Source organism: Neoarius graeffei, chromosome 5 (assembly GCF_027579695.1).
Source record: "Neoarius graeffei isolate fNeoGra1 chromosome 5, fNeoGra1.pri, whole genome shotgun sequence".
Classification (NCBI taxonomy): Eukaryota; Metazoa; Chordata; class Actinopteri; order Siluriformes; family Ariidae; genus Neoarius; species Neoarius graeffei.
In genome coordinates this window covers 64,197,332-64,221,191 of record NC_083573.1, presented here as the reverse complement: position 1 = coordinate 64,221,191, position 23,860 = coordinate 64,197,332, and the positions used below count along the sequence as shown (strand labels likewise).

The window sequence follows — 23,860 nt, the reverse complement described above, 5'->3', positions numbered from 1 at the left end:
AACGACCTCGACATCACCTGCAAGTTCAATCACTTTAAACTCTAGATTTATCATAATCAACAAACCATGAAATTAATTATACATCAGGGGTGTAGCTGGGGGGTCCTGGGGTGCCCGTGACCCCCCCTTTGTCGGACCATACATTTTTTCAATAGCTGCATAAGAATATTAGAAAAGCGCCCACTGTAATTTTTCTAACATTTTTTTTAAACTAGATTGTCACCTCAGCCTCATTAGGGTTTCTATAACGTTGACTTCCTGTGGTTTGGGCATGAAAACCCAGTTTGTCAGAGTGTGTGCGGGAGAGGCAGATGTAAGTGCAGATATGTTAAATAATACACAGTACGATATGAGCATAAAGTGCGTGAAACACATACAACAGGCAAACAGTCCGAAACAGCAGGCAAAGTCGTAATCGAAGAAACAGGCAGGAGGTCAATCGAGGCGCGGACAGAATCTCACAGGCAAAACTATACAGGATCAAGGGACGAGAAACAGGAGTTGAAAAACCAGGAGATCAACAAGAACAGGGACAGGAAACAAGGCTCAGTAAGGCACACTAGACACGGTGTAATACTTCGCATCATCCTTGCATGGGCGCGGTCCTTAAATAGCCCAAACATAGTTCACTGATTAAAGATAGGTGTTCTTTGTTAACGGCATGCATGCCAGAGCTTGTTAGGCACACGCCCAGCCCGAGGCACGCCTTCAGGTGCACGAGCCAAGGTGCACGGGATTGACACAGTTCTGCGCAAGCGCAACACGATCACACTAGAAAGCATGGTCAAGCTGCCAGTGTAGCCGCAGTCTTTTTAGTTGCGAATTATGAGTATTTCCATCCATCCATTATCTGTAGCTGCTTATCCTGTTCTATAGGGCCGCAGGCAAGCTGGAGCCTATCCCAGCTGACTATGGGCGAGAGGCGGGGTACACCCTGGACAAGTCGCCAGGTCATCACAGGGCTGACACAGAGACACACAACCATTGTGAGTTTGCATGTTCTCCCCGTGTCCGCGTGGGTTTCCTCCGGGTGCTCCGGTTTCCCCCACAGTCCAAAGACATGCAGGTTAGGTTAACTGGTGACTCTAAATTGACCGTAGGTGTGAATGTGAGTGTGAATGGTTGTCTGTGTCTATGTGTCAGCCCTGTGATGACCTGGTGACTTGTCCAGGGTGTATCAAATCAAATCAAATCAAGTTTATTTGTATAGCGCTTTTAACAATAAACATTGTCACAAAGCAGCTTTACAGAATTTGAACGACTTAAAACATGAGCTAATTTTATCCCTAATCTATCCCCAATGAGCAAGCCTGTGGCGATGGTGGCAAGGAAAAACTCCCTCAGACGACATGAGGAAGAAACCTCGAGAGGAACCAGACTCAAAAGGGAACCCATCCTCATTTGGGCAACAACAGACAGCCTGACTATAATATTAACAGTTTTAACAGGTATAGCCCTCAACTGTCCTCATGGGGCCGTCCTTCACAGGAGCGGTGCGATAAAACTCCGACCAGACACAGGGCACCAGGATGGATCAAGCAGGTCCGAGGGGCAGAAGAGGCCAGCATCTCAATCCCAGGATCAACATGTAACTCAGAGGGACAGATTGGGGGGGGGGGAAGAGAGAGAGAAAGAAAACACAGGTTGTTAGGTATGCCCTAAAAATGACAAGTATTAAATCTGTGTGGTAGGCTCGCAGAGACGAGAGTCTTTACATCAGGCATAACACACAACAATGGCATGTTAATATGGTAAAAAATATATCATGACCTGCTCTGGCTGGATGCTTGATTGGGTGATGGGAGCACACCCCGTGTGTACCCCGCCTTTCGCCCGTAGTCAGCTGGGATAGGCTCCAGCTTGCCTGCGACCCTGTAGAACAGGATAAAGCGGCTACAGATAATGAGATGAGATGAATGTACTGAGGCTGCCAGTCAGTGTGTGACCCCCCCTTGAAAAATCCTAGCTACTCCCCTGTACAGCCTAGTCAGCGACAGGGATGCACGAACTACATGTCCCAAAATTCTTACAAACCCACTGCGTCGTTCAAGGGTCCAGTTCAGCCAATCAGGATTAGCTTCAGAGTGACGTCACCTACTTTGCTCCTTTTTTGCGCGATCGCGCGGTGCTGATGCAGAGCGGAGCCTGAGCGCGTGAGGAGTCACACTGGGAGTGCTTTTCCTACAGCATCCGAGGTGGGTGTGTTATTCAGTCTTCATGGTGCTTTGTTCTGTTCCCGTTATAAAACGCGTTGTTAAATCTATTGCATTAAAAGAGATTCCTCAAATGTGAATTAGTGTCCATAAATCAGCTTTAGAAGCATGAATGGAACATCACTTATAGACTAATGGTCCAGTAATGAGAGCTTAGTTAGTTAAAAAGTTATTTCATTTTCGAGCTCTTTAGATGAATGATGTTATTAATTGGGTAGGTAGATGGGTTTTACCTTGATGGTTGGTTGTTGGTAGCTAATTCTACAGGTATGAACTGCCAGTGCAAGATTGCTCAATTTTTTTTTTTAATGAAAGGAATTTGTGAAAATGATTATAAATGCTTATAGATTGTGATGTGTTTGGTTTGGGGTCAGTGAAGTCTTTCATAGCTGGACCACGTTTTCATAAAGGCTCTGCTGCTGAGTCTCTGGCAAAGGGAACAAATGTTGCTTTCAGACGATGAGATGCAGGGATTAACACAAAATAACGATGTACAGGTACTGATCTGATGAGCTCTTTCTGTGATGTCTAGAGTCATGAGTGGAATAAATAGGCTATGCTCAGTAGTACCACATGCAAGTCAACACTGCCTTTGTCTCTGCAGCCTTTCACCGAACACAGTGATTGTTTGCAAATGAAATTGCAAAGTCAACCTATGAATAGCTGTTTTAAGTCAAATATATAGGCTATCTTATGAGTTTATATATTTGGAATTCGTGATGCAATTTTACACCAAATACCATCGAGTGATATTGGGTGTGACGGGTTCGGTCATACCACGTGACACATTATTTATCCGTATAATGATTATGAAACTCGTTCTTGTGCATGATGCACTGGTTATTTTGCTGCCATTGTAGACTTGGGCAAATGATGTAATTCTGTATTTATCACACAGATTAATATGCTCGCTCATGTGTATCGGAGTATCATTTTCATTAAAAATAATATCACGTCACACACGGATTCCCAATGCTCATAGGGTTTTATTTGCTGTCTAAGGTCCAGTCTGATCTTCACTCGGTCCTACTGAGTGAACTGGGACATGTGTGAAATGGACTGGAGGAAAACGCCGCCGTCGCCTTTGTTCGTTACACAGACACAAAATCTCCTTTGTTTCCTTCCTTGAGCTGCCGCCCAGTTCACCTAATAACCCTCTAAACACAATCGATGTTTATAACCTGCAAATCCAAGTCACTCAGTTTAATCAGACATCTTTTCTTTTTTATCTAATACCGAATATATTTAATGCCTCCTCTCAGGCTCTGTATTCTTCAGGTGATGGGGTGTCGAGACTCACTTAATTGCTCTTCTCTCCCAGAACAGCAGGACAATTTCAATTTCAAGGAACAAAACAGACCAATTTACTCTCGGTTTATTTATTTATTATTATTATTATTTTTTACCTTATTGCCCACGTTATCATTCAGTTTGCACCATATCTGCAAACAGAACAGCTTTGTGTAAAGTAGAAATTGAAAAAGGATGCTGATCAGGTGACACCACTCCCAAATCCCACTGATTCTATATAGCCAAGGGACAATATCACAGGAAATGTATTTACACACACACAAAAAAAAAAAAAAAAAAAAAAAATTGTGAATTCCTTCATTATATAGTTTTCCAGCACAGCATGAGACCGAAATAGACAAAAGACACACACACACACACACACACACACACACACACACACACACACACACACACACACACACACACAGACCGAAAAAAGACAATAGAAAGAACACAATGCAATGCAGGTCCAAAGTGTATTTTGCAACAGTCTCTGATCTGAAGCATTGCTATAATAATAGAGTATTGAGGAGAACATGCTGCTTGTAGGCGATGCTGTCAGACCAGTGTTGTTTACAGGAGAACAAGGCTGTCAAAGAATATGTTCATCTGTCATTGACAGACTGTTGGTTTCGGTTATACAGATAGAAAGAAGTGGGATTTCTGTCATGGAAGATTATAATATAATATAATATAATATAATATAATATAATATAATATAATATAATATAATATAATATAAACTCTTTATTTGCATGTATTCTGTAGGTATTTGAAACTCTCAAGTTAAAGAGTGCAATGGCGTCCTCTGGAGGTAATATGGAAACATATAGACATACTCTTCCATACAGCATATTTCATCTTCATGCAGTCATTGTCCAAATGGGACATCATACTGTATAGTTATTATCAATGTCTTATCATTCACAGATATTCATGTTAAGGAGCTGGACAAGCGTGCTTCTGGACAAGCATTTGAGGTCATCCTGAGCCCTTCGGCACCAGATGCCAAGGGAGAATTCCCTCTGTCCACCCCCAAAAAGAAGGAGGTGTCTTTGGATGAGATCCAAAGGAAACTGGATGCAGCAGAGGAAAGACGTAAAGTAATGACAAGATTGTAAATACACAGTTTTTATGCATAAATATAATGTTGCAGGAGAGTGTTTTAATTGGTCTAATATTAGTCATAATGTCTTCTTGAACATTATACTCTGTATAACCCTTAAAGGCTCTTGGTTATCCTGCTGGTCCCACTTTTTTCTATGAGTTGCTAGCTAGTTTGGATATATGATGTAGTGATTTTGATTATTAAAAAAAAAATCTCTTCAGAATCATGAGGCAGAGGTCCTGAAGCACTTGGCTGAAAAGCGAGAGCATGAGAAAGAGGTTCTCCAGAAAGCAATGGAGGAGAACAACAACTTCAGCAAGATGGCAGAGGAGAAACTCAACCTGAAAATGGAAGCAAACAAAGAAAACCGTACAAAACAGATGGCAGCAATGAATGAGAAATTTAAGGAAAAGGTAAGCCTTCATTGCTGAAATCTCTCATTTATAATTGACAAAGCTTGGAATTAATCCTATTAATCACTAAGTTTTTTTTAACATATATATTTCATTTTAGGACAAGAAAATTGAAGAAGTCCGAAAGAACAAAGAAACAAAAGATGGAGGCGAGGCTGAAGAGAACTGAAGGGTTTTTCTTTTCTTTTTTTTGTGCTACTCTGTTTTAGGGATTTTTTTTAACTTATCCAAAGATTTATTTTTGCTCCATTATATGGCCAGTATTATATGTTCATTCTGACACTTTTAGCTAAAGTTTAGAGGACAAACAGGTGCATAATTATCTTCCAGTGCTCAGACCTACTTTATATCTCCATCACCTGTAGAGTTGTCTACTTGAAGCTTTTGGCCTGTTAAATAAGCAGTTTTTTCTCCTATTGGGAAGCATGCCTGTGTTACACATAGGTCTCTGGCTTTGTTTATTGCTTTGTGCAAGTTGACCTGTACCTGTGTATGTCGAAACCGCAGTTCTTTGAGCTTAATAAAGTTGCACAGTTGCTTATTATGTTTTAGAGTTTAACAGTTTTAGATCTGCCCTTTTTGTAGATGGTCATTTATGAACAAATACTATCTGTCTGCTTGTCTGTGTAACTCTCTTTCCATCTGGTTAACAAGCACATTCCTGAATTTACCTTGTCATTGGTAAACTTGTTAATATTTCTGGAGAAACACAGATCCGTACTAGTATCACATTGCAGACAAAGATGTGCATTGATAATATGACCTGTATTTGATATTCATAAACACGCTTTCTATATTGGCTGTACTTTATCTTTAAAGAGTGAAACCAAACAAGTGCATTCACTTAAACATGCGTGAAAATTTCCAGTAATATTGCCAAGTAAGATCTAGTCTGTTTTGTATGTGTTGGTGAAAGTGAATCATCACCAGAGGAACCGTACATCTAAAAGGCTGACATTTGTTTTTTGCATGTTGCAGTGGTCTCCTCATCTATTTATCTGTTAAAGTGCATTAGCTAGAACATTCTCCAGTAATTCAGCCTGTAGCTAGAGCCTTCCTACTCAAGGGTGTGGATAATGGTGGCCTGCTGTCACATGCCTTTATTAATTATTCAGACAATAGGGCCTGCACTGTAAAACATTTCAAATTGGTTTAACTTGGAAATGCAAGTTCACCTGCTGCCTTGAAAATGCAAGTTAACTCAATTTGACAATGATCTTTGTTTCAACCCAGAAAAAGTCTCAATTAGTCAAGACAACTAATTAATTCAAGTCTAACCTTTGAAAACTTGCACAGATTAGTTCAAATTAAAACACTTTTCAGAGCTCATTGAGTTAAAGAGAAAAAGTAAGTGGACATAACTAAACAAGGCTGAAATGTTTTACAGTGTATAGATGATATTCATAAACACACTTTCTATATTGGACGTACTTGATCTTTAAAGAGGGGAAGAAAAAAAGTTTTCAGTCAAGTATGTGTGAACATTTCCAGTAACACCAAACAGCCAGGTTTAGTCTGTTTTGTATGTGTTGACACCTAGTGGCCCATTTGAAGGCACAGCACTTATTCATTCTTGAAAATTCTTTCTAAGAGGTTGCTGGGGAAGACGTGATCTGCAACCGAAACATCAACTGAATGAGGGTTTTTGATCAGCTTATATCCATGCACAGCAAATCCGAGCTCATTTGACTGTCTTGAATAAAACAAGTTGTATGTTTCCACAATGTAAATACACCTTCGTTTTTAAATACCATGCAATGATGTTTTTTTTTTTTTTTTTTTTTTACATTTTTTTACAAACTGCTCCCAAAATTCCAAATCCCAGTTCCAACACAGTTAATCTTTACCTTGAATCTCCTGTTATGACTACAAAAATATTACATTTAATAAGGTTTTACATTCCCACTTAGGCCTTTTTGTCTAAGTAGGACAGTTTTTCAATTTAGTAACGTAAAATAATCCTTTTGCAATTTCATGTACTCCTTTCTAGCACTGTCCATTTTCAGCATGAGGAATTAAAAATGATTTTGTCTGTGCTTGACGCGTTGAAGTGTAAGCGTGTTTATTCAAATGTGGTGATATTTTTATCTCTGAACAGATATTCAGTTCTGCTACTGATTTCAGTAATTTCCTCTTGCGAGATACTGTAAAAGGGCCAGATTTCCTCTAGTCTCAGCAAACAGGCCATTTATGGTCATTCAAATTATGCAAGCTATATCAGCATGACGGCGGCACGGTGGTGTAGTGGTTAGCGCTGTCGCCTCACAGCAAGAAGGTCCGGGTTCGAGCCCTGTGGCCAGCGAGGGCCTTTCTGTGTGGAGTTTGCATGTTCTCCCCGTGTCCGCGTGGGTTTCCTCCGGGTGCTCCGGTTTCCCCCACAGTCCAAAGACATGCAGGTTAGGTTAACTGGTGACTCTAAATTGACCGTAGGTGTGAATGTGAGTGTGAATGGTTGTCTGTGTCTATGTGTCAGCCCTGTGATGACCTGGCGACTTGTCCAGGGTGTACCCCGCCTTTCGCCCGTAGTCAGCTGGGATAGGCTCCAGCTTGCCTGCGACCCTGTAGAACAGGATAAAGTGGCTACAGATAATGATGTGAGATATCAGCACGATAACTTTTAGAAAGACAAAATCTGTCCACTTACATGTGTCATAACAACCTTGAAGTAAAAACGACTTAAGATCCCATGCAATACCCGTTATAAACGGTAGTTCAGTGCGAACAGAAAGTGGGGAAATGCTTCATTGGACCTGCTGTGTCTAAATTTATGATGAAGGAGCTCTATTCACACACAGAGGCCTACAAAGCCACATTGTTAGCATCACCCACCTCTGTGTGGGTAAAGAGAGGACATTTACACACTAGTCTCAAACCAAAAGGGACAACACACACAGTACAAACACCTATTACCTTATCCTAGGCCTACAAAAAGCAAACGTTTCATTAAAAAAATGAAAATCTTCTCGAAATTGTTTGCATTTGAGAGGAAAAAGGCAATAAAACCGTTATGAATGTGTAACTAAGACTGATCTAGAGAGCTCCACTATCATCTGTTCTGCATGTTACAGGCTCGAATCACTTCTGTGTTCGAAGTGACACATTTTACACTATCGTAGTCACACGCTGGGATCTTGGTTAAGTAACAGTGACTTCATATGACAGCTGAGCCATGAGTTTTAACGCGAATAAACATCTTCCGCCCTGAATCGCCTTGTACAGTGCCAAGCTTGCTGCTAAGGCGACGTTTTAGGAAGTGGGCGGGTCCGTTTCACGCCCTTCATACACTGTCACCAAATCGGAAACGCTGCAGTCTGTTAAACTTCTCTCCCATTGGTGGATCAGCGGCAGAACGAGACCCGTTAGTCACAGCGCTCTGCTCTGATTGGCTGAGCCGCTTGTCTTTCTTTCAATGGTACGTCCAAGAAGTCTGGTTCTGCTCGTGTCTGACCGGAGCCTCACACACCCTCAGGAAATTATTAAATCAACAAATACTTAGCTTTCATCATGTTTATGTTTCAAGTCTTCACAAAAGCGTACAGAGGGTCGTGTGTGAATCTGTTTTCGCTGATTGGCTCGTGAAAAGGTAAGTTTTTCATCCATACCGACGAGGCTGCGGTGATGAGAAAATTAATAGCCGCCTCAGGCACCTAATATTAATTATCCACATTTTCTCTGATAAATATAGAGTGCGGTGGGTTTTCTTCTTTAAAATTCATTCATTTAAACAAAACAAAACAGTTTTGTCCTACAGCACGATATCGCTGAAAGACCGAGTCTCTCTACGGCTAAGGCTGTCTTCCTTTTTTTCTTTCTTCATGTTGCGGTGTTTTTCCTCATGTGTGAACATTGTTGAGGAGCTGAGGCTGGAGCCGAGGGCGAGGGGAGCTGAGCCTCCTGTTGGACATCATTACCCAGTGATTTAGAGAGCTTCACCGACTGGCTTTAGTCTTTTCATTTCCAGACACTTTTATTGCCTTTGGCTCGTTAACCGGCCGATTTCACAACATGAAGACATTTTAGTGCTGGTTCGTGACGTAACCCAGTTCAACCTTGAGAAACTGCACAATTCAGATCAACATCACATAAGCTGTTTATATTTCTCAAGTGATTACAGCCTGTACACAATTGTCTTATTTCATTAATTTACCAGTGTTTATCTGGTACTTTCATTCATTTATGATTTTCCAGAATGAGGCATAAAATGATCCAGGTTTACACAGTAAGATTTTCAGACAGATTTTGCTGTGTGTGTATATATATATATACGGACGGCACAGTGGTGTAGTGGTTAGCGCTGTCGCCTCACAGCAAGAAGGTCCTGGGTTCGAGCCCCGTGGCCAGCGAGGGCCTTTCTGTGTGGAGTTTGCATGTTCTCCCCGTGTCCGCGTGGGTTTCCTCCGGGTGCTCCGGTTTCCCCCACAGTCCAAAGACATGCAGGTTAGGTTAACTGGTGACTCTAAATTGACCGTAGGTGTGAATGTGAGTGTGAATGGTTGTCTGTGTCTATGTGTCAGCCCTGTGATGACCTGGCGACTTGTCCAGGGTGTACCCCGCCTTTCGCCCGTAGTCAGCTGGGATAGGCTCCAGCTTGCCTGCGACCCTGTTGAAGGATAAAGCGGCTAGAGATAATGAGAGATGATATATATATATATATATATATATATACGGACGGCACGGTGGTGTAGTGGTTAGTGCTGTCGCCTCACAGCAAGAAGGTCCGGGTTTGAGCCCTGTGACCGGCGAGGGCCTTTCTGTGTGGAGTTTGCATGTTCTCCCCATGTCCGCGTGGGTTTCCTCCGGGTGCTCCGGTTTCCTCCACAGTCCAAAGACATGCAGGTTAGGTTAACTGGTGACTCTAAGGTGGGGTTTACATTAGACCGTATCAGCGGATCATCAGATTAACGTTTTTAAAAACGATTAGTGTGCACACAGCAACACCAATACACGATTCGCGTGCACACAGCAACACCAATACACGGATACGCTCGGCTCCGCAGGCATCCTGCGCTCCAAATCACTCCGCCCTGAACAGCGAGTGCCCTCTGGAGGGTGCGCACTCCGGCCCTGCGCAGCTCACAGAGCGCGCGAGTATAGCGCACGAGCAGTGATTCGGGACTGAGCCGCTGTGTGTGTGATCCCAGCGCATATCACTTACCACTTGCAAGTGGAAGGATGGCAAGCCTAAAGACAATCATAACTACACAATGGGCAGTATTTGCATCAGTATTTGCAGTATTTTCATACTTTTATACTCTTTAATGAAAGGTGATACAAGGCGGAAGTCCGCGCCGTTTTTCAGCAGTCGCGTCACATGACCAACGCCAGCGAATCAGGAAGGTGGATGTCACAGTGACGTTGTCCAATGACGACGCCAGCTAGAGCTCAGCACAGCGTATCCGCGTATTCTCAATGTTTACACAGCACCGGACCAGACACGATCTAGATTGAATACGTGGACCCTGGCGGATTCCCATTTCCCGGCGTTTCCAGGCGTTTTAATGTAAACGGACAGTGCATCCGCGAAGAAAACGAGACAGATACGGTCTAATGTAAACTTGGCCTAAATTGACCGTAGGTGTGAGTGTGAATGGTTGTCTGCGTCTATGTGTCAGCCCTGTGATGACCTGGCGACTTGTCCAGGGTGTACCCCGCCTTTCGCCCGTAGTCAGCTGGGATAGGCTCCAGCTTGCCTGCGACCCTGCAGAACAGGATAAAGCAGCTACAGATAATGAGATGAGATGAGATATATATATATATATATATATATATATATATATATATATATATATATATACAGGTAGTCGTCGACTTACGACTGTGTTTGGTTACAACTGACCGGTCGTAAACCAATCTGGTCGTAAGTCAGCCTATGTTAAATGAACGTAAGTATATTGTGATGTGTAATGATATTGTAATCATCTTAAAGTCTTATTTTATCAACATTTTCTTATTTCATTACCTTGGCTCATTATTTGGTTTAAGTCAAACACTGCATACTACACTGCGTACAGTACAATTCGTTTAATATGTGCAAAACAAAAAAATACGAAATACAGGTGTGAAAAACAGAAAGCATTTTAGTTTATAACATACCAAAATACAAATGTAAAACACAGGAAAATACAAAATTTAGTGACCGCTGGCATCACTGGTGCTTGGCTGTGGGTCGTCTACGTCAGCGTTTCTCAACCTTTTTTCAGTCACGGCACCCTTCAGAAGTATGCAAATTCTCAAGGCACCCCCCATATAAAATATACGCAGTCACGCTGACCCCGGCAGTGACGTTGTGACATGGGAAAGGGGGCCGTGAGACAAATTTTGATGATGCATGAGGTGGCGATGATCTGCATTAGTGTAACTATCGGTTTTTGGAATTTTAATTCATTTCATTTATTTCAATGTGAGGATATATAATTTTTTGACGGCACCCCTAACGAAGCCAGATGGCACCCCAGCGTGCCGCGGCACCCTGGTTGAGAAAGGCTGGTCTACGTCATCATCAGCTGTTGCAGCGCTCGGGCTGACGGGAGCATTTGCTCGTTTCATAAACCAGGAGCTGGGGCGGAAACTGTTGTACGCGGCGAGAGGCTGGATGCTGGGCGGGGCCAGGAGCTGGGGTGGAAACTGTTGTACGCAGCGAGAGGCTGGATGCTGGCCGGGGCCAGGAGCTGGGGCGGAAACTGTCGTACGCTCAGCTAGCTCAGCTGGGAAACACTTGCCAGTCATAACCAGACGGTCGTAAAGTCGATCGGTCGTAAGTTGCATATATATATATACAGTGCTCAGCGTAAGTGAGTACACCCCCTTTGAAAAGTAACATTTTAAACAATATCTCAGTGAACATAAACAATTTCCAAAATGTTGACAAGACAAAGTTTAATATAACATCTGTTTAACTTATAACAGGAAAGTAAGGTTAATAATATAACTTAGATTACACATTTTTTTCAGTTTTACTCAAATTAGGGTGGTGCAAAAATGAGTACACCCCACAACCAAAACTACTACATCTAGTACTTTGTATGGCCTCCATGATTTTTAATGACAGCACCAAGTCTTCTAGGCATGGAATGAACAAGTTGGCGACATTTTGCGACATCAATCTTTTTCCATTCTTCACCAATGACCTCTTTTAGTGACTGGATGCTGGATGGAGAGTGATGCTCAACTTGTCTCTTCAGAATTCCCCAAAGAAAATAATTTCTTTCCACCACAAAGGTGAAGGCTACAAGAAGATCAGCAAAGCTTTACTTATCAGTCAGAATACTGTAGCAAAAGTGGTACAAAAATTTAAGAAAGATGGAACTGCAACCATCTCACAGAGACATCCAGGTCGTCCACAGAAGTTAACACCTCGACAGGAGCGTCTTCTGATGAGAAGGGTTGAAGAAAATCGGCGTGCAAGTTCACTGCAGTTATCTCAAGAAGTAGAAAGCCAAACTGGGGTGACTATTTCCCGTGACACAATACGGCGTACACTGCAGAGGAATGGCATGCATGGATGCCGTCCACGAAAGAAGCCTCTCCTAAAGCTCAGGCACAAAAAAGCCCACCTAAAGTTTGCCAGGGCCCATGCTGACAAAGATGAAGACTACTGGGACTCTATACTCTGGAGTGATGAGACCAAGATAAATGTTTTTGGAACTGATGGCTTCAAAACTGTATGGCCTTGCAAAGGTGAGGAATACAAAGAAAAATGCCTGGTGCCTACAGTGAAACATGGTGGTGGCAGTGTCCTTACGTGGGGCTGCATGAGTGCTGCTGGTGTCGGGGAGCTGCATTTCACTGATGGCATCATGAATTCACAGATGTATTGCTCTATACTGAAAGAGAAGATGCTACCATCACTCCGTGCCCTTGGTCGTCGTGCACTTTTCCAACATGACTAAACGCACATCTAAGGCCACTGTTGGATTTCTGAAGAAGAACAGGGTGAAAGTGATTCAATGGCCAAGTATGTCTCCTGACCTGAACCCAATCGAACACCTGTGGGGAATTCTGAAGAGACAAATTGAGCATCACTCTCCATCCAGCATCCAGTCACTAAAAGAGGTCATTGTTGAAGAATGGAAAAAGATTGATGTTGCAAAATGTCGCCAACTTGTTCATTTCATGCCTAGAAGACTTGGTGTTGTCATTAAAAATCATGGAGGCCACACAAAGTACTAGATGTAGTAGTTTTTGTTGTGGGGTGTACTCATTTTTGCATCGCCCTAATTTGAGTAAAACTGAAAAATGTGTAATCTAAGTTTATCTTATTAACCTTACTTTCACATTATAAGTTAAACAGATGTTATATTAAACTTTGTCTTGTCAACATTTTGGAAATTGTTTGTGTTCATTGAGATATTGTTTAAAATGTTACTTTTCAAAGGGGGTGTACTCATTTACGCTGAGCACTGTATATAGGATGGCACGGTGGTGTGGGCGGCATGGTGGTGTAGTGGTTAGCACTGTCGCCTCACAGCAAGAAGGTCCGGGTTCGAGCCCCGTGGCCGGCGAGGACCTTTCTGTGTGGAGTTTGCATGTTCTCCCCGTGTCCGTGTGGGTTTCCTCTGGGTGCTCCGGTTTCCCCCACAGTCCAAAGACATGCAGGTTAGGTTAACTGCTGACTCTAAATTGACCAAGGTGTGAATGTGAGTGTGAATGGTTGTCTATTGCCGCTTTTCCACTACAAACGCGGCTGAGTCGGGCTGAGCCGTGCCGTGCTGAGTCGAGCTGAGCGGGGCTGTTGGAGTTGCATTTCGACTACAACCGTGCTGAACCGTGCTGGCTGGAAGTGGGTGGACACATTGGGTGGAGTTAGCGAAAGTGGGTGGACGTCAGGTGATGTCGTTAAGCAGCGCAAACAGTGACATCAGTGATCTTTTAAGCGGTAGTCTCACCACCCGAATAGTAAACAATAAACATGGAGGACATGGAGTCGTTAGTGTTGCTGGTCTTGGTGCTGTGGCTTGTTGTCACCGACAACGCGGACAGATACTGGCAAGAGCGTATAGATGAGGTGAGGCGCATAAGGCTTCAGAAATTCTCGTAATTCGTAATTCTTCTCCTTCCGGGTTTGCGGTGTTTACAGATCCCAGCGCGCTCGCGGGGCGTGTGTGGGCATGTGAGGACACTCCTCCTCACCAATCAGTGCACAGGGGAGTGTCTGCTCACGCCCCCAGCCTCACTCGGCACGGCTTGGCTCGCTTCAGCCCCACTCCAAAACGGTGCGAGTTTTAGGGGCTAAGCAGGGCTGAAACGAGCTGAGTCGTGCTGGTTTTTGGTAGTCGAAACGCGAGCCGTGTCGGGCTGAAGTGAGCTGAAGCGAGCTGAAGTGAGCTGAAAAAGGGTAGTGGAAAAGGGCCATATGTGTCAGGCAGGTTAGGTTAATTGGTGGCTCTAAATTAACCGTAGGCGTGAATGGTTGTCTGTGTGTCAGCGGGGGGCAAGCTGGAGCCTATCCCAGCTGACCATGGGTGAGAGGCAGGGTACTTATACCATATAGCAAGAAATAATCTTAAATAAAAGAAAAGACTGCTGAAAAACAGGTTTTACCGATGCACATTTTTAATAATGAAATTTGTATGAAAAGCTACAAAGGTTATGTTTAGTATTAGATGCTTGGTGAGTGTTTATTTCAACCACATTTGTGCAAATTTTTACATGAGATCAGACTTCATAAAGACACATTTATGATAGTCACTGAAAATGATCAACCACTCCATGATGTCTGACACGTACTTTACAGTCTGAACTGTTCAAACCAGCTGGTCGAATAAAGGAATGTTACATCATAAGCAAGTTATTTATAAGAAAATGTAACAATGAATAGCCCTCCTAATACATTCACTTATAATGAATGTGGTCCATGACTACCTATGCTGAAGTTTTAATGAGGAAAAAACACATGCAAAATTGCAGCTTGTGATTAGACAGCAATCTTTTGCATACAGCAACTGGGAACATGGAACACCACAGAATGTTGGTAGTCAATGGTTATGTGCTGACTTGCATATTATATGGTACAGCAAACAGATTTCATCTGAACTAGACCTGCTTTGGGTCACAAGTGAAAATGGTCACATGGTTAAAATCTTATCAGGATACAATCCAATACAAGATCAGATCTAAACATTCTCACTTGCACGCACTTTTCTAAATCTGCTTTGAGACAATGTTTAGTGTTAAAAGCAGGGCTTTGAACCAGAATTTTTTTCCTATTGGTTCGTTCCGAACAGAAACGGAATTTTAACGTTTCCGGTTTTGGGTTCCACCATTAAATAGACGTTCCCGAACCGGTTAGAACAAAAAAATTTCATTCCCGGAACGGTTAATTACGTTCCCTGTCAGCTGTTTAACAAATGGCTATAAAATTATGTCTCTGTCTCATCCAGCTTAAGCCAAATGTAGGCTAATTCTATTACAACCTTCTTTAAATAAGACAAGAAATAATTCAAAACAATTATTATTTCAAATGTTGGCGATTTGGATTCTCAGTATGTCTTCCCATCTACACAAACAGAAAAAGTGCCAAAAATGAAAGAGAATTCGTTTAGTGTGTTACCAAAGGCTAGTCAGGCCCTATGCATTGATAGGCTAACAGAGGTTAACGTCATTTAATGTTCGCGAGCCTCTCATTAACGTGGACAAATATATTGATATCGTGTTTGAAATTGACGTTTTTGAATAACGATAGACTGCAATATTTACCTCTTATTTAAGATGTGGAGACGTGATAGTAGTCCACCCTCCCGCTCTCTCCATTCAGTCAGCGAACGTCACACAGGAAGTGAACCCCAGCGGGTCATAGAAACTTGCGCAGGAGAAGAATGGCTTTTTTATTTGTAGGCTACGGAAACTTTGAGGAACGAAATAAAAACCGGTATTAACCGGTTACCATTATTTTTAATAAGCGTTTCTGTTCTGGAACATAAAAAATAATAAAGTTTCTGGTTTCGTTTCTGTTCCATGTGAAATAGAAAAAGTTCCCGGTTTTCGTTTTCGTTCCTTGAACCGGTTCAAAGCCCTGGTTAAAAGTGCTATAAAAATAAAATTAAGTAAATTGAACACTGGTCAATACTTTGAAGACAAATACACCAAGAACAATTGCTTATGAGATGTTGCTCATCCAAGCAAAAAAGCCAAAATTAAACATCCAGTTTGACTCCATACGTGCTAAGGTTTTTACTTGATGGACTCTCTTGGGACTTGAAAAAAACTTGATCTGACTCTTAATCACTTACTTAAACGCTGTTTATTTTACTCTGATGATGATGTCAGTGACGTTGAAATGTCAGTTTGTGATATCACTAGATTTTATTCTTAAATGTATAACAAAACTGTCTTAATTAATGATTGTTTACCTTGTTTTTTTTCTTTTACGCACTGTAGATCCCAGTGTTTTCAGCTTTATTTGCCTTTACCATGGCGACCGTGGTGATGGAGCAGATTGGCCGTTTGTTTATAAACGTGCAGCAACTGCGTCAGATCCCTCAGCTGCTTGAATCTGCCTTTCCCACGTTGCCATGCACTGTGAGCATCAGCGATGTGCCCCGCGTCTTCAGGGAGACACACGTCCTCACAGGCTACCGGCCAGTTGACCACAGCTGGCGCTATTACTTCCTCTCGCTCTTCCAGCGGCATAACGAGACGGTAAATGTGTGGACACACTTAATAGCCTCGCTTGTCATACTCGTCAAGATCAGGGAAGTGTCAGAGACTGTGGACTTCCTGCGTGACCCACATGCGCAGCCACTCTTCATCGGTCTCCTCACTGCGTTCACTTACCTGGCCTGCAGCACTCTCGCCCACCTGCTCTCTGCCAAGTCTGAGCTCTCCAATTACACTTTCTACTTCCTGGACTATGTGGGCGTAGCTGTGTACCAGTACGGAAGTGCCCTGGTGCATTTCTATTACGCAGTGGAAGAAACATGGCATGCTTACATTCGAGGCTTCTTCTTACCTACTGCTGCTTTTATGGCATGGCTCTCGTGTGCCGGTTGCTGCTATGGCAAGTATGCCAGTCGGCGCTTGCGCAGGTTCGGCCACAAGTTCTGTCAGATGATGCCCTCAGCACTGGCCTACTGCTTCGATATCAGCCCGGTGGTGCATCGCATTTACACGTGCTACAGTTCACAGCAGGTTTGCTCCGACCCAGCTGTAACTTTCCACTTTTATCAGATCCTCTTCTTTCTGGTCAGTGCCTTCTTCTTCTCTTACCCTCATCCAGAGTGCTGGTTCCCTGGGCACTGCGACTTTATTGGCCAGGGCCACCAGATCTTTCACGTGTTTCTCGTATTGTGCACGCTGATGCAGATTGAGGCCGTGCGCTTGGACTACACTGAGCGAAGGCCCTTGTATGAGCGCCTGCACGGTGACTTGGCTCATGATGCTGCAGCTCTCTTCGTCTTCACAACATGCTGCAGCGCCCTCACCGCTTTCTACGTGCGGAAGCGAGTGAAAGCCTATCTTGAGGAAAAAGAAGAATAACCTGTCACCATTAAAAAGCAGGAGTGAGGAGACTTGGGAAGGCAAGAATTGAGTGGGAGAATTTGCGCAAATGATTGCACTGGTATACTAAGTACATTGAAAGTAATGGACCTGCTGTCATTTCTTCACATTTTTGGGGGTGGGGAAGGGAATTAGAGTGTGAACCTTGTATTTGTTGGATGGACTAACAAGATGTATTTTTAATCAGTGATGTACTGTTCATAACATTTGCAGTTTCAAACACAGAGGAAGACAGGAAACGAAATGAGTAGAGAGATTTTAGTCTGATAAAATCGACCGTGACAGCTTCTGAAAGTTCCGTTGCATGAATATGTGATCTTCTTTTGTGGGTGCAGAGGTACTGTGGACTGAATTGTAAAAATGTTGATGGACTAAAATTCTGACTTCAGCTCAGATGGCGTACTATGCATATTGTGTTGTGAGCAACGTATTCACATTCTGAAACCTGAAATATAGTGAACTATTAATACCTTGATAGACTAAAATCTCTGAAAAAGGTGTGGACACTTTTTGCACTCAATGGTCGCATCACAGAGCCACCAGGGAGTGCTGTAGATTGTTTTACTGAAAAGCAGACACAATTGAGAACAACTTTTGACACAAATTTAAAGGAGACAATTTTTTGTTAAAAAAACTTGTTCCCTCTGCTGTTTTGGTGTAAAGTACTGCGTGATAAAGGTAGCCCTTACTGTCACAAATACAGTACAGTGAAGAAGCCTTGCTCAAGGTCCAGCAGTGGGAGCTTTGGAAAATGCTGGGATTTGAAATCAGTACCTTCTGATCAGTTGACTAAAACCTTAACAGTTGAGCCACCACTGCCTTCGTAAGCTAGTGTTTGATTTGAGACATTACACCCTTACAAAAATTCAGTACTACTTACAGAGTGGGCTGCACGGTGGTGTAATGGTTAGCGCTGTCGCCTCACAGCAAGAAGGTCCGGGTTCGAGCCCCGTGGCCAGTGAGGGCCTTTCTGTGCAGAGTTTGCATGTTCTCCCCGTGTCCGCGTGGGTTTCCTCCGGGTGCTCCGGTTTCCCCCACAGTCCAAAGACATGCAGGTTAGGCTAACTGGTGGCTCTAAATTGAGTGTGAATGGTTGTCTGTGTCTATGTGTCAGCCCTGTGATGACCTGGCGACTTGTCCAGGGTGTACCCCGCCTTTCACCCGTAGTCAGCTGGGATAGGCTCCAGCTTGCCTGCGACCCTGTAGAACAGGATAAAGTGGCTACAGATAATGAGATGAGACTTACAGAGTGTATGGTGTGGTACTGTTTTTTAAAAATTTTGTCCTGCAGAAATAGAAAGTCCCATCCTACTCTTCCAGAAAGTTTGACCAATCCCTCCTGGTCCTGCAGTTATGTTTGCACCTTCCTACTATATTTACTAATGAACTTAGTTGGGTACGTTTCCCAAAATATAAATAAATTAGTAATTGAAACCGCTGTACCCCTGCCCGGATAAAATAGTTACAGAACATGAATGATTGAAAATGGTAAATTCATTACACAGTGCAGCCCTGCGATAACCTGGCGACTTGTCCAGGGTGTACCCCGCCTCTCGCCCATAGTCAGCTGGGATAGGCTCCAGCTTGCCTGCGACCCTGTAGGACAGGATAAGCGGCTACAGATAATGGATGGATGGGTGGCATTACACAGTGCCACATGAGCAATCAACTTGCTCCCATGCCAATGGATGTGGCCTTAATCTCATATGCTTCACATCCGACAACCCTCTTCTGTCTGTGTGAAAGTAAAAAAAAAAGGCAAACGGTCGCTCCCATGACTTGTTTGTCGGGTTTCGCAGGATCCCAGTCCTGACGCACACGTCTTGTAGTATTGCATAGTACGCCATTTGAGACATAACTCTAGTCTTAAAAAAGCCAATCAAATTTTGCACACCATCCATGTTCGAATTTTAAAACATTCTCAGCGTGACACTCCTGATCACGTTTGTATAGCATCAGGTAGCAGCATGAGAAATGAGTTCTGGAATAAGTTTGACTCAGTAAGCTCACTTTATCGGTGCTTTAAAGGGTATTTAGGGCATGACTGCAACAAGGACGTTTCAAATCAGTTTTTACATCCTTAGATTGGCAGAAAATAACAATACCAGTTCTGCTTTACTGCATCATACAGTATATATGTAAGTTATAAAAAGCTTGAAGCTGACTGGTAACTCTTTCATTCACCAACTGTTGCTCATAAGCATCTGTAAACTTGGAAAATTCTCCATAATTGTGTGAATGCAATCCCTGAGTGTCGTGTGTGCCTCTAAATACTGCCACTTGATGTTGCCCTGACAGAAATCAATATGCCTGTTCTTTTCAGAAGGCCCATGTGTCAGTATGCTTTATAGTCACGCTTATGGCTGATAGGGTTCTACTTCATACTGTAGTAAAACAGGATAGTTTTCATATTCTCTACTTTTTTGAGAATGAAAAGATAGAAAGACTCGACAAGATGAGATGAACTATGTATAAACTTGAAAGCCCATCAAATGTTGATTGAATTGATTTGCTATTGATGTTTACCTTATGATGTCAGTGATTAACATTTGGTCACAGAGGCTTTAGAGAAACAGACTGCATGCCCTTGATCATGTAATTAAGTGATGCCTGCTTTTGTCATCAAGATGTTATTTTGGAACCCAAAGGGCTACAAGTGTTGAATTTTGCCTTTGAACACTTCACGATGTCAATGCCGTTGTGCATATTGTTACCTGGGTGATGTGTTTAGTGTTGCAGTGTGTTTTAATGTGCCTGAATACTTGCATGCATCTATGTGGGCCAGTGAACATACAGGTGTGGTTTCTAGTTAATACACCATTTAGCTGCTTGTGATAATAAATGCAGTACGAGAGTGCATAATGCTTACAAGTGTATTGGAGTCCTACCTTATACCTACACTCATTGGCTTTTTTGTTATCACACTAGTCTGCACCTTGTAGATATATCATTGACTGAGGTCCATGCTTTTTTCAGCCTGCCTGCCGCTATTATCACTGGAAAGGGACCACAACAGGACCACTAGACTTTCTCAGACTAGACTAAATACTATTTGAGTGCTGGATTTTTCTCAGCATAACAGGGATGCTGACATGTTGGTGGCACTGATATGAATGTATCAAGGCAGCAGTGTTGCGTTGAGACAGGGCTTGAGTCAGCAATCACACATCTACACTTGCAAGTGCATGCAGCTGATAAAATGGCCAATGAGTGTAGTTACAAGGTAGTTCAATTCAATAATAAACTGGCAAATACAACCCCGAGTCCAAAAAAGTTGGGACAAAGTACAAATTGTAAATAAAAACGGAATGCAATGATGTGGAAGTTTCAAAATTCCATATTTTATTCAGAATAGAACATGGATGACATATCAAATGTTTAAACTGAGAAAATGTATCATTTAAAGAGAAAAATTAGGTGATTTTTAAATTTCATGACAACAACATATCTCAAAAAAGTTGGGACAAGGCCATGTTTGCCACTGTGAGACATCCCCTTTTCTCTTTACAACAGTCTGTAAACGTCTGGGGACTGAGGAGACAAGTTGCTCAAGTTTAGGGATAGGAATGTTAACCCATTCTTGTCTAATGTAGGATTCTAGTTGCTCAACTGTCTTAGGTCTTTTTTGTCGTACCGCATCTTCCGTTTTATGATGTGCCAAATGTTTTCTATGGATGAAAGATCTGGACTGCAGGCTGGCCAGTTCAGTACCCGGACCCTTCTTCTACGCAGCCATGATGCTGTAATTGATGCAGTATGTGGTCTGGCATTGTCATGTTGGAAAATGCGAGGTCTTCCCTGAAAGAGACGTCGTCTGGATGGGAGCATATGTTGCTCTAGAACCTGGATATACCTTTCAGCATTGATGATGTCTTTCCAGATGTGTAAGCTGCCCATGCCACACACACTAATGCAACCCCATACCATCAGAGATGCAGGCTTCTGAACTGAGCGCTGATAACAACTTGGGTCGTCCTTCTCCTCTTTAGTCCGAATGACACGGTGTCCCTGATTTCCATCAAGAACTTCAAATGTTGATTTGTCTGACCACAGAACAGTTTTCCACTTTGCCACAGTCCATTTTAAATGAGCCTTGGCCCAGAGAAGACGTCTGCGCTTCTGGATCATGTTTAGATACGGCTTCTTCTTTGAACTATAGAGTTTTAGCTGGCAACGGCGGATGGCACAGTGAATTGTGTTCACAGATAATGTTCTCTGGAAATATTCCTGAGCCCATTTTGTGATTTCCAATACAGAAGCATGCCTGTATGTGATGCAGTGCCGTCTAAGGGCCCGAAGATCATGGGCACCCAGTATGGTTTTCCGGCCTTGACCCTTACGCACAGAGATTCTTCCAGATTCTCTGAATCTTTTGATGATATTATGCACTGTAGATGATGATATGTTCAAACTCTTTGCAATTTTACACTGTCGAACTCCTTTCTGATATTGCTCCACTATTTGTCGGCGCAGAATTAGGGGGATTGGTGATCCTCTTCCCATCTTTACTTCTGAGAGCCGCTGCCACTCCAAGATGCTCTTTTTATACCCAGTCATGTTAATGTTCTATTGCCAATTGACCTAATGAGTTGCAATTTGGTCCTCTAGCTGTTCCTTTTTTGTACCTTTAACTTTTCCAGCCTCTTATTGCCCCTGTCCCAACTTTTTTGAGATGTGTTGCTGTCATGAAATTTCAAATGAGCCAATATTTGGCATGAAATTTCAAAATATCTCACTTTCGACATTTGATATGTTGTCTGTGTTCTATTGTGAATACAATATCAGTTTTTGAGATTTGTAAATTATTGCATTCCGTTTTAATTACAATTTGTACTTTGTCCCAACTTTTTTGGAATCGGGGTTGTAAATGATAGAAAGCATTTCCCTTAATTAGTTTTGCTTTTAGTTTTGGCGCACGTTCTTTTACATTTAACATTCTGGTCATGCCATTAAATTGAAGATTATTATTATTATTATTATTATTATTATTATTTGTGATGGATAACATGTTACCTGATGTTGGCTCAGTTTCCCAAAAGATTTGTAGCACAAAGAAGTGCAAAATGAACCATCACTTTGAACACTCTATAACAGAGATTTGCAACTCTGCAGTGCTTTTGGGAAACTGAGCGTTTTTGGTGTACGAATCATGTGTTATGTAGCGTATCTGCACCAGCAGTGTACAATAAGTATGATGTCACTGATGGATGGACTCACAGCCTGAGGATGTAATTGACTGTCTCATGAAGTCTAATTAAGTGACTGACTGTTGGACCAATGATGATTTCTGTGGCAAGAATACAGTATGTGCCATAAAATGACTGCAGAAATAATCAGTTTACCACGTTTATTAGTTACTGGGACAAATTTGTACTATGTAATATTAACAGAGGAAAATGTGTATTGTTATTACAAAAAAACGCACAGTTAATACTGTAATTTTTTTTTCTTAAAATGCCGCTTATTTAGCCTGTGTGTGAGAAAAGCTACCGTACATGCTTCAGGACTTTATTAAATCCTAAAAGGAAGATGGACATGTTACGGGGAAGCAAAAAGCTGGCACCATGTCAGTGTGGATACAACAATAATGAGGTCATCACCAGGCACAAACAGCCTGTCAGGATCTAGCTTAATGTTTTTAATGGGAAAACCCCACTACATATTACTGACACAACTAAACTGTGAAATTGATTTAACATTTATTCTGGTTCAGAAAAGAATCTGAACAGATTTTAGAATACTTCTGTTTTAATAAATTACATTAGTAAATTGAATTCAAGTTGGGGTTTGTGTTCTAGTCAGGAATAGACATACATCATAGGAAAGCTTAGCTAGGAAAGGAAAGTGTTTAGTATCTCACTGAGGTTAGCAATGTTTTGTGCTCTGGAGCTCAGCATTAAACTCTGCTCTCTCTCTAACACTCATATGCCATTCTGTAGAGACGCAAGGGGGAGTAAACATGCCTGGAGTCTGTTTTAAACAGAGCAACAACAATGAAACTAACAATGTATAAAATGACTAATGTTGCATTGTGCAATTAAAATAAATAAACAAGTGTCGTCCTGTTATTGTGTCCATGTAACTTGTGATAATGTTGAACACGTGGTGTTTTTAATGATATTTTATTTTGTTAAGAGTTACAGTTAAACCTTAAGGAGAAAGACAGGTAATTGAAAAGGTCATTACATGACCTTTGTATGACTTTTGAATGCATTTTGAAAACATCAAAATGATAACTGTGTTAGAATTCACACAAATGTCCGGAGATCACTAGATCGAATCTCGATGATGCCAGAGCCATCTGTGGCTGGTAGCAAAGAGAGCAAAACTGGTCTGTG

General features: G+C 42.2%; 2 protein-coding genes across 2 annotated transcripts; both read left to right on the top strand.

Moving 5' to 3' along the window:
* The first annotated feature begins 2,147 nt into the window (after positions 1 to 2,147).
* On the top strand, positions 2,148 to 6,775 carry stmn1b (stathmin 1b). The gene is made up of 5 exons (XM_060920647.1): positions 2,148 to 2,195; positions 4,275 to 4,320; positions 4,437 to 4,609; positions 4,836 to 5,027; positions 5,128 to 6,775. Exons 2-5 carry the CDS (start codon positions 4,305 to 4,307, stop codon positions 5,194 to 5,196), a joined length of 450 nt encoding a protein of 149 aa, XP_060776630.1. The 5' UTR covers positions 2,148 to 2,195; positions 4,275 to 4,304; the 3' UTR covers positions 5,197 to 6,775.
* A 1,671-nt stretch (positions 6,776 to 8,446) lies between these two features.
* Positions 8,447 to 23,590, top strand: paqr7b (progestin and adipoQ receptor family member VII, b). Its single transcript, XM_060922218.1, has 2 exons — positions 8,447 to 8,610; positions 16,404 to 23,590. The coding sequence occupies exon 2, from the start codon at positions 16,437 to 16,439 to the stop codon at positions 17,499 to 17,501; it is 1,065 nt and encodes a 354-aa protein (XP_060778201.1). The 5' UTR covers positions 8,447 to 8,610; positions 16,404 to 16,436; the 3' UTR covers positions 17,502 to 23,590.
* Positions 23,591 to 23,860: the final 270 nt, after the last annotated feature.

Excerpts from the sequence above, each read along its gene's own strand:
- stmn1b (XM_060920647.1), top strand. Across the intron at positions 4,610-4,835 it reads CAGCAGAGGAAAGACGTAAA|AATCATGAGGCAGAGGTCCT; the intron begins GTAATGACAAGA and ends AAATCTCTTCAG. Across the intron at positions 5,028-5,127 it reads ATGAGAAATTTAAGGAAAAG|GACAAGAAAATTGAAGAAGT; the intron begins GTAAGCCTTCAT and ends ATTTCATTTTAG.
- paqr7b (XM_060922218.1), top strand. The coding sequence starts at position 16,437 with ATGGCGACCGTGGTGATGGAGCAGATTGGCCGTTTGTTTATAAACGTG.